We start from the raw sequence: 15,021 nt of genomic DNA on the forward strand, positions 1-15,021 counted from the left end.
AAAAACAGAAAAAAATGCATGATTAAAGTTTTAAAGTAAAGTTTGAAAAAGCCTTCTAGCCCCTAGTAACATACTTGCACAAATAGGAACAAGCTTTATCTGTAGTGAAACTAAAAAAAGAGTTTTGTCTTCAAATTAGATTTCCAAGATGAAAAGATGAGATGTCTGGGGGACATCAAAAACATTTGAATTAATCTGCTCGGGACCATGAATACCCAAATTAGTTTTAGAGAGACCTTGCCATGGACCAAGTGTGGGTCAAGAGGATATTTTGGCCGAATGGTGGCTGAAATTATTAGGAATCATCCATGAACCATGAATTCTCGAAAATAAATCTCTTATCTGTTATCTGGTCAGTACATGTTGAGATATCATGCTCAGGACTGACCAATGGCTGATATCACTTTCCTCAGGCCCTGCTGTTGCTGCTGCCACTGTGGCAGGAATCCTGTCTGAAATTGTTCACATTGTTCTTCCAGTGAAAATTATGAGTGAGGTGGTTTGTACAAAGTCTCAAGACAACAAAGAGGAATATGAGGACGACTTTGAGAAGGATCTGGACTGGCTGATCGGTGAGGAAACCCGGAGTGAGGACCAGGTAAGCAATTTATATAAGATCATTGGACAGGCTGATTGCATCTTACCTTTCATACTGCTTCTTTGTTTTATACTTTACTTACATGTATGTTTGAGTTTGGAGTTCTGTTCTACTTACTGCAGACTGTGTACCGCATGGTTTTCTTGAAGAGTAACAGTGAGTAGTGTTGAGTTACCTGACCGGGCACATCTCACTGTTAGCATGTGAAACCCACTCTGTTGACATACAGTGACATACTTTTCACTGTGTGCCACCGCTGGATGCAATATTGATGAACACACTTACACATGTCTCCTATCACATCAGCATGCCTATTACCTGCTAAGTATTGATGTTGCTCATTCAATTACCTTCAAACCTAACAAATGAATGCAGTGTCTGCCTTTTTCGCCCCACAGGGTCCAGACTATGAAAACATAGAAGCAGAAATTGACAAAGAACTGGAGGAAGACGAGAAAGACAAAGGAGAAAAAAGAAAGCAGAAAAGCCACAAAGAGGAGAAGAGAGGCAAGAAAAAGGAGGATTTGGAAGCAGATGAAGAGAGGTGGCCCTCACCTATGGAGCCATTAGAGTATGACTCAGACAGGGACAGCCCAAATAGGTCATCACCTGTAGTCCCACCTCCTCCGGGGACGGATGACCCGACAGAGGAGGAGAAGAAGTACATTCTTGAGAAGATCCAGCAGGCTAATCGGGAGCTACAAGACCAGGAAGCTCCAGATATGACAAGGCGCAGGCGGCTGCATTTTAAAGAGAAGCTGGTGGACCTGGTGGTGCCTCCGCTGCATTGTGGAAAAGATGGAAACAGTGGTGAGGTGGAAGGAGGGCAGTGCCGCAAGGGTTTAGAGGCAGAAATTGAAGTGTCCGGGAAGCTCTCTGAGCTAAAACTTTCCCCTCGGCAGGAAAGTGTAGGATCTAGAGGAACTGTCAGGGCTGGGGAGAGCAGCGAGGGAGGGCTAAAGGAGGGGAGAGTACTTGTAGAAAAGGATGGTAAATTTGACCTGGTGAGCCTGAAAGAGGTGGAGAGTCAAGGACTTCTCCCTCCTATCGTAAACCACTACAGTGACCACTCTTTCCCACGTCACCATGAGCAGACTGCGAGCTCCGGTAAGAGCCACAGGTCCTCCTCCTCTTCTCGTGTCGACTCTTCCCCCTTCCAGCAAGGCATCGATCACCTCCGTGCCCCCAGACCTCCAGCTCAGCCCAGGAGCAGGCCCAGCTCAGCCAGCCACAGCCAGAGAGGCAGCCAGAGGAGAGGCAACAAGCGACGGGTGCAGTCAGCCACTGGGACACCCTGCCAGGCCACCTACACCCTCTCCCCCCAGCAGAAAGAGCTGCTGCAGAGGACCCAGGAGAGGAAAGAGAAGCTGGCCAGACAGGTACGAACAAACGTCAAAATAGAATATGCGTTATATTTTTAAGGTTTGTTGTTAATTTCTTGAATCAGCATCTTAATCACTTTTGTTTCCCATGTCAGGAAGAGCAGAGGAAATTGGAGGAAGAGGAGCAGAAGAGGCAAGAGAACGAGCTGGCGTTTAAGGCCTGGCTGATGAGGAAGAGAGAGCAGTTTCAGGAGGAGAAAAGGATCCACCGAGCCCAGGAGATGGAGAGGATGAATTTGAAGGTATGACCACAAGGGGGCACGAATATACCACAGTTATCACTTGTCAATTTTTCAATTTAATCAAAAAGTCCTCTTTGGCAAAGGAGACGAGGGCAGCAGTAATCATGGCAATTCAAAAACCTGCTGTGCTTCTGTGTCCTCTTGCAGAAAGACTCCAGCGACCCGGAGGAGTCCTTTAAGCTGTGGCTTCAGAGGAAGCAGGAGCAGCAGCAGAAAGAGAGACAGCTGGTGCAGCTGAAGAGGCTTGAGGAGGACAGTGGTTACCTTCTACGCAGCCGCGAGGAGTGTGAACATGCCTTCAAACTGTGAGTTCACGTTTAGATTTTTATTCACTTCTTCAAGGCCTGCAGCAACATGGAAAGTAAGTGGCAGATTGTATCGTAGGCCTATCCATATGTCTCTCTGTGATGTCTACCTTGGTCAATGGAGAAAATATAATGAAGTGCCCTCTAGGGGAACTTTCCAATAGAGGAAATGCAATGAAGTGCCCTTGGATGGCTAGAATTGAGAAGCAACTATGCAGATCCATGTAAGCGTCCCCACATGGTATAAAACCCTCTGCTTGCTGGCACTCCACTTCATGCAACTGGTTCCTTTTTAGTTTTTTTTTTTCACCCTTGCCCCTCTGCAAGCCTGAGTCAGCCACTGCCTGATTTTGCACGCTCTCCATCCTCTTCCCTAATTTAGGTGGCTGAAGCGGAAACGTGCAGAGAAGCGGGCAGAGCAGCAGGCGGCTCGAGATCGCTCCCGCAGGTTGGTGCTGGAGGAGCGCCGCGCACGACGTATGAGGGACCTGCTGTGCACCGTCAACGAAACCAAGCCATTCAGATTCACAGAACAGCTAGCTTACCGCTTCTGACCCAGACAGATCCAACATATCATCACAGATCCCTCATCAAAAAACGACAGGCTGAACATATGACATAATTGATTGTGTGTTCAGTTGTTGCTGTTTTATTCTGCTTCTGTGCTGGTAAAGCACATTTCTGAAAAGAAGAAAAAAGTTTACCTCAGTGACCTCTACTCAGTTTGATAAAATGTATTGAGTGAATGATTTTTTTTTACTGCATTTACCTTGTGTAGTGTCAGATTACAGCACTTTACTTCTAATGGAGCTTTTCATCAGCTTAAATACAAGAGCTGAACCATTTGTTACTGTATGTCTTTTGTTAGAGAGTTTGGTTACATGGATATACAAGAATACCTTCAAGTTTACAACAGGTTAGTTGAAAAGACGAATCTGTAAAGAAATGAAATATATATCTGTAAGATGAAACTATACCTTGCTGTTTGAGAGACATTAAACAGGCAAAACCTTAATTCATGCATCCGTTTCTTCATTTAAATTAATATTATTACACTTGTTTCATGCAAAATACATGTTTAATTTCATGATTCACAAAAACACAACATTAAATATAGATATGGGATTTTATATTTTTAATTTATAGGCATGTACACATACATTTCCGTGTGCTACAGCATTTCAGCATTAAATATCAGTGAAACAAAAGTGGCCAACCTAATAAAACGACAGGATTAAGTTTCTGGTTAGCAGTTTGAATTTATGTAGGAAAAAAGGCTACTCTCCATTTTTCTCCATTGGATTTACAGTGCAAGACTCGGCCTATCACCTGCATCATCAACACAAATGTAAAGACATAAAAGATAGATACAAATATGTATTCCTTGAAACAGGAATGATTGACATCTTTTATCAAAAAAAGTTCCTCATATTAAATGCCGACAGTTACATCAGCAGCTGTCTTGTATTATTGGCTAGGGATGCACTAGTCCGACTTTCCCAGTCCTGATACCGATACCCGGCTGTGGGTTTTAGGCCGATATTGAGTACCGATCCGATACCAGTGATTAAATAACAAGCTCTTACTCTGTGTAAGGCAACATCAGGCTTGAATTACATTTCAAGTGTAAACCTTTAAATGCAGCAACAAATTGGTCAAAACTTGAACAGGAATGAAAATGCCAGTATATAATATATATCTTATACTTTATAACATGATTGAATTGAATAAAATCAGCCCCATTGTCACAATCCAGCTATTTGACTCAGTATCAGCCCAATGTCAGTATCGGATAGGTGCATCCCTATCAAAAACATATAAATAAAGGTAAAACATAAACATAATCATTGTTCTCATGTCGATGAACATGTACACCAGTATGTTCTGCTGTGTGCCCAGAAAAGAGAGGGAGTGATTCATCACGCCAACAAGGGGAAAGGGGACAGAAGACATTTTCAGTTTCAGACTTGACACACATAGGACAGATTACATGATCACATGAGATTAAGCGTATTAGAAAATATCTCTTTCTTAAACTCTTTGCATGAATGTTTTTTTGAAAATCAGGTACCCAAATAAGAAGAACAGTGCACTGCCTACAAACAAATAATTACTACTGGCACTGAAAAAACTGAATAACAATGTTGTCAGTAATAACATTCGTAACAGTACCATTTTTTGAATGATTTCTGAACTACTGACCTCTGAAATGAAGTTATTTTTAATATCTGTATTGAGTAAAACTTATTGTAAATGTTGAATAACAGAATAACTCAAAGCAAATAAAAAAAATAAACTGTGTTCTTCTCTTTGGCTTCTTCACAGTTCAGTGATATTACAGATATGAACAGTCTTCCATGAAACAGCCTACTTACCAGGTACAACGAAACAAAGTGAATTGTTTTGTTTTTTAAGAAGCTGTCACTGGAGAAAAGAGGCAAAGAACAAAAGGTAAACTCAAGTACTTGTGTGTAGAGAAACATTTAAGAACAAACAACAAGACTGACGACACAAACACGGCAATATTATTAATCTTGCACTTCAAACAGTACAAAAATAGAAAAGTTCTGATCCAAAGGAAGATTCAATAAATAGTTAAAATATATAGAAGGATTTGATGGTAGGTGATGGGGTGAAGGTGCTTCTACAGTTCATCTTTAGGGTTGATGTTGAGGCCTTGATCCCACACAGACTGTGTGTCCAACGCCTGGATTACCTCATCCGCCTGCAGCCTCTCCTGGAAGAGAAAAATAAATAAAAGTTCATATATAAGCTAGAGCAGGAGTTATAATCAAGTTAGCCAGAGCATATGGATTCACAAAGAAGTCATCAGAAGGGGTTTCTCATAGAAATGAACCCGGCGTTGATAGCTGGCTCATTGCTTTGCAAGGGTGAAATGAGAGGTCTGTCACTTCCTGTGCTGGTTTGACTTGCCTCCCAAACTTAGTTGGATTTGTCCAATAATAACAAAGAGTTTTCCCAACAGTGTCCGTGTCACACCAGTTAGCACAGAGACGATCTATGGCCTCTCATTTATGGGGGAGAAACACACTTCTCTTTGGCAGCCACAGTTGAGTCAAGTGTTGTTGAGTATATAAAGCTGCGTTGTCTGGTGGGTTGAGATGGAGTCTACAGCGATGGCTAGCAGCTCTTTTCTGCTGTACTCATGGACAGTGTTGTGGGGAGCTAAATGCTAACGCACCTAAGTTTCCCAATTAATACTGAACCAGATGCTTTTGTTAGACGAAAAGTCAGATAATTTGTTGTTAGAATTCATCCTGTGGGGAACATGAATGTCTCTACAGACTTTCATCTTCATATAGCCACTAATTGTTGAGATATTTCACTCTGGACCAAAGTGGTGGAACTACACTGCCATCCCCACAGCCACAACACTAGCATGGCTGAGATAAATCACTAACATTAACACGTCTGCCCCAACTCCTTTAGAAAACAAATCCCTGTCATTGCATTATTTCCTTTCAAAGAATATAAACTAAAGAACCTGTCTTCGAAATATATCATATTTAACACCACACTTGTTGATTTAATCGTTGTTTTACATCAGTAATACAGGGTTCATACACCTTTTCCAATGTCAAATTCAACCACTTTTCAAGCACTTTTAAGGTCCATTTTCAAGCTTTTCCAGCACCTTACAGCTGTGGTAAATTACATATTTCTACAAATACATATTAAAAATTATTATTTCACTTTTTTAAATCACGTTAAAATACATGGTATTATGCTATGAACAACTAACATTGTGTTTCGTAATACCAGAAGGAAAATAAATGAAAGCTGCAGATACAATTTCAAGCATTTTCAAGTACTTTATCCAAAATTCCAGCACTTTTTAAAACTTTAAAAAACACAACATTCAAATTCAAGCATTTTTAAGGATTTCAAGCACCTGTACAGACCCTGGTAATAAATCCAAAATTAGGATGCACTAAAAGCATAGTGATAATTAGTTTACCAGTTCTCTGAAGAGCGGGTCCAGGGTGAACCACAGAGCCACAGCACACCTTTGCCCACTGGTGACGGCCTTCACACCGTGCGGATTCTCCCCTCCTGATGAGAAACCCACCATCCTGCCACACATGGGCTTCACTGATGCCTGGAGCAGATGGAAAAGACGCAGCAGGAACAGAGGTGAGGTTAAAAAATGACCATTAGCGGTTCATGTTAGTAAGACCAACACTTGAGGTAACACTGGAGGGTCCTAGAGTGAAATCCCAAATGAGCATAAATCAAAGAAACTTATTTATGAACACTGTTTTTATGTTTGATTTGTTCTTTCTACCTATATTATGTCAAGTACAATGCTTGGGGTCGTGGAGAGCGGGATGAGATAACCCTGATATAATTCCTTCCTTTTAATCCATTACTTAACATTCATATAACCTGTGTTCTGGTTATTTCAGGGGTCAGAAAAGAGGCTAAATGTTGGGAGAATACTATAATTCTCTTTATTCATTCCTCAACAAAACACCAAACAGACCCAAGTCAAGTTTGCATAAAAATTGTATTAAAAATACATTGTCAGTGCGGTAAACTTGTAAGTAACCTGCATATATGAAGTCTGGCTGCACCCTGTCGGTATCAAAACCCCGACATACTGTAAGCAGTGCAATGTTCACTGCCTTCCTGTGCAGTCAAATCATTATTGAAATAAATCCCCATCTCAGGAGAAACCATCTTACCGTGACTGTTTTGGCATCCATTTCTGTAAATATGAACTCCCCTCCCTCAAAATCTCCATTTAGATATAACAGTGCACTGAAAATGAGAAAAGGAAAAGATAAATCAGTACAGACGCAACATTAAACTGAGAGATGATAATGACTGATAATGCAGCTGCAGAATAGTAGGTTCATATAAATATATTTTAATTGCATTGACAATAACAGCCTCATACCTGTAGTCTCTGTATGTATACGCTGGTGGTTCCTTCCAGCACTCATTGGCGTCGGGGTCCAGCAGACAGTTGTCAGCGTGGATGGGATGGCTCAGGTCATTCCTGTGATCTTGCTGGCCTGTGAAGGGACAAACAACACACGATAAGGATTAATAGATATAAATACATCAAACAGTCTCTGTACTTTTAAGGCTCGAATATCAAATGATGTTTTCTGTGTTTCGGTGTAAAGTGAAGTATGTGTGAGGGACCTGTGATGGCTGTCCGACACACCAGGTGTGTGTAGGAGAAGTGCAGGGTGGAGTTGAGCAGGAAGTAAGACTCGATGACCTGTCTCGCTCGTTCGCTGATATCATAGAAGAGGCGAGCGCTCCTCATCGGCACTCTGCCTTCATAGCCGTACTGCGGGGGAAGAAATAACAAAAGGAAGACTGTAACACGTAGAGTCAAGCAATAAATCAAGACAGTTACTATACAAGTTTTGTAACATTTTCAACTGTCCTCTTCAAATAGTTTTAGCAGAGACAATTTTTCAATTTCTTGCAACCTTGACAACAATTTTTGCATATGAGGGATGCGATCATGTGCTTATGTTTTCGTGTTTAGTGTACCTGCAGGGTTTTAAGTACAGTGGCTCCTTCAAACTTCTCATTGGGAGTGTGTGGAGACATCCTCCCTCTGTAACCGTCTCCTGCCATAGTGACAGCCTGAGGCAAGAGGCAAAATAAGCCTGAGTTATGCTTTAAAGATTTAAAATCATTTTTATCAACTTTGTGTAATGTTCTTACATGTGCCAGGTGTCGGAGGTCTGAACACTCCTCCTCAGATATGACATGATCCAGCAGCACCCGCTGGGTCCCGTTCAAGGCTGCAGAGTTCTGCACCAGCTGCACGTTGTCAAACACCAAAGGACCACCTACACAGATCACAGAACCATATTTAAAGAACGCATCATGTTATCTTAGCCATGGTGGTCAGAGACGATTTAACTGAACATGAATGTTCTCTTAGCAGTTTGACTCCGGCTCTACTTCATCTCTGGTTGCCCTGAAGGTTTACCTTCTTTGAGTTGCTGTGGAGCAGCGACAGTGACGTTCTTCTTCTCTGAAATAGGAACGTACTCCATCCAGCCGTCTGTACCAGAGGGAATCCTGCAAGAACACAGAATAAAGAATGTATTTTGTCATTAGGGGTCAGAATAATGATTTTAAACTTCAGACTTGCAATAACTGCTTTTTTTTGGCCACGTGGGGACAGTAGAAACAAACAAACACTGACATATTAAGTTGACATAGTGAACAGTTGCCTATTTATACATCCAGCAGTTACAAAGTAACAGTATCATTCACTTGGAGGCCTTTTTCTGGCCACTTCATGAATGTCCAATATTCAGTCTCCTTTAGCTCCGTTTCTGTCTCTTTCAACTCCTGAAGGAAACATCTGTCTATCTAGCTGCTAAATGCTCCGCTACATTCAACATCTAGTCATTAACTGTGTCTGCCTGCTGTTTGGTGCGGAGCAGGGAGCATGCAGTTGAAAACAATGCTATGATAGTGGTGAGAGTCAACAAAAACAGTAAAGGCCTGACAGCTAAACAATGAGCTGAAATAAGCTAATCTCTACTGCAGTATAGTGTAGTTTTCACGCTATACTTGATTGTTTTATTCATTTTTATAAGAAAACTACTGATATAGCTACTTTAAATTTTAAAATGATATCTGTATATGTGGCTTATGATACTGAAGAGCATTTCCCTCTTCACACACACATTTTCCCTCTCCCAGGTAATGAGAAGACAAACTCTATTGTAAAATATACAGGGCTACGCTTGACGTTTAATTTTTTCTATGCAGATGCAAATATCTCTTTACCTGTTTGAGTTCTCTCTTCCACCTGTGCTGCTCCAATAATTCTGCAACAAAGACAAGAGAAATCGGTCATCTACATGTTTTTTTTTACTTAAATAAACACTCAAAGAACACACCAGACCAGACTGGTATGACTGATGCTTCTGGCTCTTTTCCCTTAGGTTATTTCATAAATGCAGTGCACAAAGACACTTGAACTATGGCATGTGTCAAAGTGACCAGCAGACGTCGCTGTCTGCTGAGAAGACAGAAGTGGATTGTTGCTGTGCCAGACACCTGTTACCCTGCTTTGAGTCAGCCGGGAGCAGGGCACATTAATGTGTTTCCACACCCAGCAGGAGATCTGCTCTGCATCAGACACATGTGGACCGGCTTACGGATAACCGCCCATTAAATTACACAATTTATTTTTATTTCTTGGCAAAACTAAGAATTAAAGGGCACTGCTCTGCCAATAAATACTCTCAGTCTGCTGAGTTTGTAGTCACACATGGAAGAAGAAGGAAGATTTGGGATAATGTTGCATTCTGTTGACTCACCCCTTCTGTAAATTCCACACCCATGGTTTTGCTGCCAATCAGAAGGAGCTCCAGTTCCTGTTTGTGCCTCCTCAGGTACCATGCAGCTTCCTGAGAACACAGACACACCGACGGTTTATTGGGTGAACAGTTTCCTGAGTTAGGGTAAATGTAAACACATGCTTTTGTCCTTGACAGATGTATAGGAGGAAAATATGTGCTGTTCTCTCTTAAATCACTGGGTCTTTTTCATGCTCACAGTTACAGTAAAGACAAAAGCATTGATGGTTTAATATTTATCTGCCATGTATCAAAGCATATCACCTTAACGTTCCCAAACTCTTAAAGTGACAGCGTGCTCCTTTCCTCATCCCAAATAAAGGGAACCAGAATGAGTTTCTCTTTCCCTCTCTTCCCGCCTCAGTGCCAGGACTAATGGAGTGTGACTGCCTCTCTCTTTTTTTTTCTTTGTGTCCTCTAAGAGAAACAGTTTTTACTACCGTTTCCTGCAAGGAGTAAAAACTTGAATGGAAGCAAAATTCTGCTGTTTCACAAGCCTTGGATCATAAAGCAACAGTGGGTGCTGCTTTTGACTGGCAAGGCGGAGTCTGACAGAGAAAGTGTGTTTACATCTACAGGATTTTACAGGATTGAGGCCAATATTGACATTGATATATTAAAGTTCCCACACTGTAAAAATGTGGGGACACAGAGGAAATGCACACAAACTGTGTCTTTAAATGAGCTGTCAGGACGTCTGTACGGTTATGATGTCAGACTAGGGATGCACAGATCCGACTCAATCGATCCCTGATAACGATACCTGGGCATTGGGTGTTGGCTGATATTGATCCGATACCAGTGATTAACTAATAAGATGTATGCCTCACTGTGTGGAAGTGACTGGGATCATTCTGTTGTGTGTAAGGCTTCATGCTTCACTTAAACATCCCTTTACTAACTTTGTAAAACAACATGTAACACATAAATACATAAATATGAATGTACTTTTAAATGCAGCAACAAATTGGTAAAAACAGAAATTAAGTTTCCAGTATATTATGTATATACTATATAAACATGAATTGAATAGATCAGCCCCATTGTCCCCTATAACCTGTCAAGCTATCTGAGTCAGTATCGGCCCGATATCCAATATCAGTAAAGGTGCATCTCTGTTTACAACTATATATACATATATAGGTAGAAAGTAAAAAATTGCAGTACTGTAACATTCCTGGGCCCAAATACGTTTACAGTGGAACACAGTATATAAAAACTACCTCAAACATACTGTATCTTCAGTCCAGTTCTAGTTTTGTGAGTATGTGCGACAGAAAGAGACAGTGTGTCAGTACGGTCTTGTGTGTACACATCAGAGTGTAATGTGCTATAAGACTACATAGTCCTGTATCTTTGTCTGTGTGCGAAGGGGAGAGGTGGTTGGACTTGAGGCCACAATGATAAGAATTATGAAACTTGAGCATCCGGTAGCATCCAGTAAAAAGAGCAGCCCTCTTTCCCAGCACTCCTTAATACAAACAGCCCCAAATTGTTCCAGAGACTTCTGTGGGCGCTCTGACATGACTTCTCCTCCTCCACCATTCCTGAAGGGAAAGATTCTTTGGCAGGGAGGCAAGTCAGGCCTGGCACTGAGATCTAGGGCTCCCCGAGGCTGGAGGGAGAGAGGATGTAGAGTGGAGGGGCGATCTGTGGGCCAACGACCGTACTGTAAACTGACGGGACTGGAAAGACTTGAGGGATAGAAAAATGTAAGCTATGAGTAGAAAAACACAAGCATGAGCTGCAACACGTCGGCCTCTCTTTATCTCAAACACACAAACGCACACGCGCACGTGCACGCACACACACACACACACACACACACACACAGGCCACACTCACATTCACACCGTCCTGCTGGGAGCCTCGCTCGCTATAATGAGTACCAGGCTTTCCAGGAAAAAGAGGTTGTGTAATTGAGACTTAAACAAGGCACTGCTTTACTCTTTAAAGCAGCTGATCAGAGTTTTAGGAAGGACAAATTCTCAATACTGAAGTGACTAATGGGTAGCCAGACTTAACAAATTTCATTTTCTCTAGTGGGCAGATATTCAGCCTTTAATCAAGCAGAGTGTTGTGAACATCAGGGGGCAAGGAAATAATAAAGAGCATGCCAAGACGAAGAAATATGTTGCCGTAAACACATCGACGTAGCGAAATTTGCTCAATACTTCCAGCTGGATGAAGAACATATACAAGTGAAAAGCAAACTTTACGAGGCAATAGCAGCCAAGCAGCGAGTAGCAAGTTCATCCAAGAAATACAGCAAAAGACCCGCAGCCTCCTGTCCCCCCTTTTTTCCTCAGATCCATACTTATCCATACATTCCCTACGATCTGAGAGTACACTTACTGAATATTATACTGTCCTTAATGATGTTTAATGTTCTCCTAACTATCCCAGCAACTGCAATTTAATCTAAGCTCATATTTCTTGTATTTCTTAAAGAAGCTGAAGAAAGCAAAACTACTGTGCCAAGTTATTGTCAACTTTTACAGAGGAGCAATGGAAAGCATCCTGAATGGAAACATTACAAATGGACTTGGTTTGTGCACGACCCGGGTGATGAGGGTCTACAGCGAATGATTAAAAACACCCGGATCATCAAAGATGGCCATCTATCAAGAATCAATGAAATTCATATATCTAAAAGATGTACGCCGGAGATCAAAATTAGAGAACAAAGTGTTGATACTTGATTTATTCTGAAATGCTGTTTTTTTTTTACTGTTCAGAATTTGGTAGAATATCCGCTGTGGCTATACCACTGCTGTACTTGCATGTTCGTTTAAATAACCAGGGCACTTCAACAAAAACCTTTTTTTTGGTGAAAAAAGCAGTGAGCAAAATTAGAGAACAGTAACCCCTGTGTCAGAAGAGAAGATTTAAACAATGTTTTCTTTGGGCTGTAGGATTAAAAAATAAATAGGAAGTGTAGAGGCCCTTGTTATTAATGACTTCAGCAGTACTGCGCCAACAGGACATCACTAGTTGCCGACTATTCCACAGTTTGGTAGCTGTAGTGGGTTTCTTAGCCATTACTTTGCAGAGGATTTTCCAGAGAGTCTCTATGGGGTTCTCTATGGAGATTCAAACCCCATAGAAAATCTCTAAATCCTGAGATAGCTGCTCAACCTATTTTACAAATACTGACAAAATGATCCATTCATCTTCCAAAATATCCTCATGATGAGATTGTCCTTCTGAGTTCATAAAATATATGTGAGATACATTCGCCAAACCATCCATCCTTGTATTTATTGTATGTTTCCCTCTATGCCTCAAAACTATCCACCTCTCCAAACCCCACAAGAACAGCAGACCCTCACCTCTCTTCGCCCGCCATCGTGTCCCAACACCTCTCTGTAGTACTCTACATTTTCCGTCATGAACTCCTCTCCCTCGTGGAATAACAGGTAGGTCAGAGCGCACTGCAGTGCCTCCTCCACCCTGTCCACTGCAGAGAGAGACAGAAAGCTGTTAAAGTGGTTTGTCTTTGAGGTTTACATACAGTATCAACACAATTAAATGTAACCTATGGCGGATTTTTAAATTGCTATGGCGCTATGGAGTGTGTGTGTGTGCGGGAAATGTATCTATCAGAGCTGACATTCCCAAAACGTTAACACAATGGAGCAAAAGCTACACTCTGGTTGACACAGTGGAAAAAGCGCGCAAGCACGCACGCACGCACACGCACACACGCACACACACACACACACACACACTCTCTTGCAACAGTGAAACAAAAGTACAGCACAACCGTTCTCTCTTTCTGCAAACACAAACACACTTTCACACATATTTATTCAAACATACTCCTTCTGCTTTACACGACTGCTGCTAAGTGCACTTACAAACACATTCTTCACTAGCTTGTAAAGGTGCAGGGTTAACCAAAGACTTCCTGTCTTGGCTGAGGCAGCGTATCTGCTGCTGTCAGCTGTGTGTTCCTGGTCAATAAAAATCTGGAGATTTGAGCTCAGTCAAATAGAAAAATGTCATTAAGAATTTATTTAGGAAACTTGAGCTGCTAAAGCACAACATTAGGGGTTCTGAGTGACGGCAAACGCCCACTGCAGCAGTGTGGTGTGTAAAACACAGCAGGTCACAGTGCCAGTGGGTGTTAAATCACTCAGATCACTGATTTGTGGCGAGTAACGGCCAAAGATTTGAAATTTTCACAGGATTTTGTGTTTACACCTGTGTGAGTTTAATGCAGAAGAAATACTGAGTATTTTCCCTTTTTTTAAAAAAAAACTTTAGTGTAAAATGTAATCTTGAAATATTTCACATCAGATTTTCTGAAAAATTGGAGTTAGTGTGTGCTTGTTATTGTCCTTTTAGATTATGTAATTGTGTATCAGGATATCTCGATATATTATTTCTTGAGGATATGATTCTACTGTAAGAAAGAAAGAAAATGATCGTATCGAAAACATAATGCCTCCGGCCACGGCTGTCGTCAGCAAAACAGAAGTAGAATTTGCATTCATTAAGCGCTGATACACACTAAGCTGTGAGCCATTTCCTTTATAATACACTAGAATAACTGTGTATTATAGTTATACGGTGTATTATAGTTATTATAGTTGTTATTATATGTGTGTTAGTTATTATATTATAGTTGTTGTTTTGATCGTGTTAACTGAGATTCATTTTATAAACTAAAAAACCTTTCGGGCTTTTTCAGACTTACAAACACAGACAGACAGACACACACAAACACATCAGTGGCTGTTAAAAGTGAATCTGGCGCAGACAAATAATCCCCTTTTCTTTATTAGAGCCACATGCTTATGGGTCATTAAGTATAATCTCGTGATCTCACAACCACTCGGCACAATGTCTTTCTCAACTTTCTCTACACTTGATTGTATTGCAAACACTCTTGTCTAGAAGAGTTTTTCACCACACACACACACACACACACACACACACACACACACACACACACACACACACACACACACACACACACACACACACACACACACACACACACACACACACACACACACACACACACACACACACACACACACACACACACACACACACACACACACACACACACACACACACACACACACACACACACACACACACACACACACACACACA

At 41.4% G+C, this 15,021-nt stretch overlaps 2 protein-coding genes across 2 annotated transcripts in view; one reads left to right on the top strand and one right to left on the bottom strand.

Moving 5' to 3' along the window:
• Nucleotides 1-487: 487 nt before the first annotated feature.
• Nucleotides 488-3,081, top strand: ccdc181 (coiled-coil domain containing 181; the record flags this gene model as incomplete). The annotated part of the gene is made up of 5 exons (XM_083911020.1): nt 488-598; nt 997-1,977; nt 2,076-2,222; nt 2,370-2,527; nt 2,910-3,081. 5 exons carry the CDS (start codon nt 488-490, stop codon nt 3,079-3,081), a joined length of 1,569 nt encoding a protein of 522 aa, XP_083767146.1.
• Nucleotides 3,082-3,699: 618 nt separating this feature from the next.
• p3h2 (prolyl 3-hydroxylase 2) overlaps nt 3,700-15,021 on the bottom strand; it is a 58,403-nt gene continuing 47,081 nt past the window's right edge. Inside the window, exons 5-15 of the mRNA XM_083911212.1 lie at nt 13,227-13,354; nt 9,856-9,945; nt 9,320-9,360; nt 8,508-8,599; nt 8,237-8,364; nt 8,060-8,155; nt 7,700-7,850; nt 7,449-7,566; nt 7,234-7,309; nt 6,507-6,647; nt 3,700-5,264 (exon numbers count right to left, since the gene is read on the bottom strand). Coding sequence (XP_083767338.1) covers nt 5,172-5,264; nt 6,507-6,647; nt 7,234-7,309; nt 7,449-7,566; nt 7,700-7,850; nt 8,060-8,155; nt 8,237-8,364; nt 8,508-8,599; nt 9,320-9,360; nt 9,856-9,945; nt 13,227-13,354 — 1,154 coding nt within the window. The 3' untranslated portion in view covers nt 3,700-5,171. The remainder of the gene's footprint in view (nt 5,265-6,506; nt 6,648-7,233; nt 7,310-7,448; nt 7,567-7,699; nt 7,851-8,059; nt 8,156-8,236; nt 8,365-8,507; nt 8,600-9,319; nt 9,361-9,855; nt 9,946-13,226; nt 13,355-15,021) is intronic.

Source organism: Echiichthys vipera (assembly GCF_963691815.1).
Source record: "Echiichthys vipera genome assembly, chromosome: 3".
NCBI classification, from domain to species: Eukaryota; Metazoa; Chordata; class Actinopteri; order Perciformes; family Trachinidae; genus Echiichthys; species Echiichthys vipera.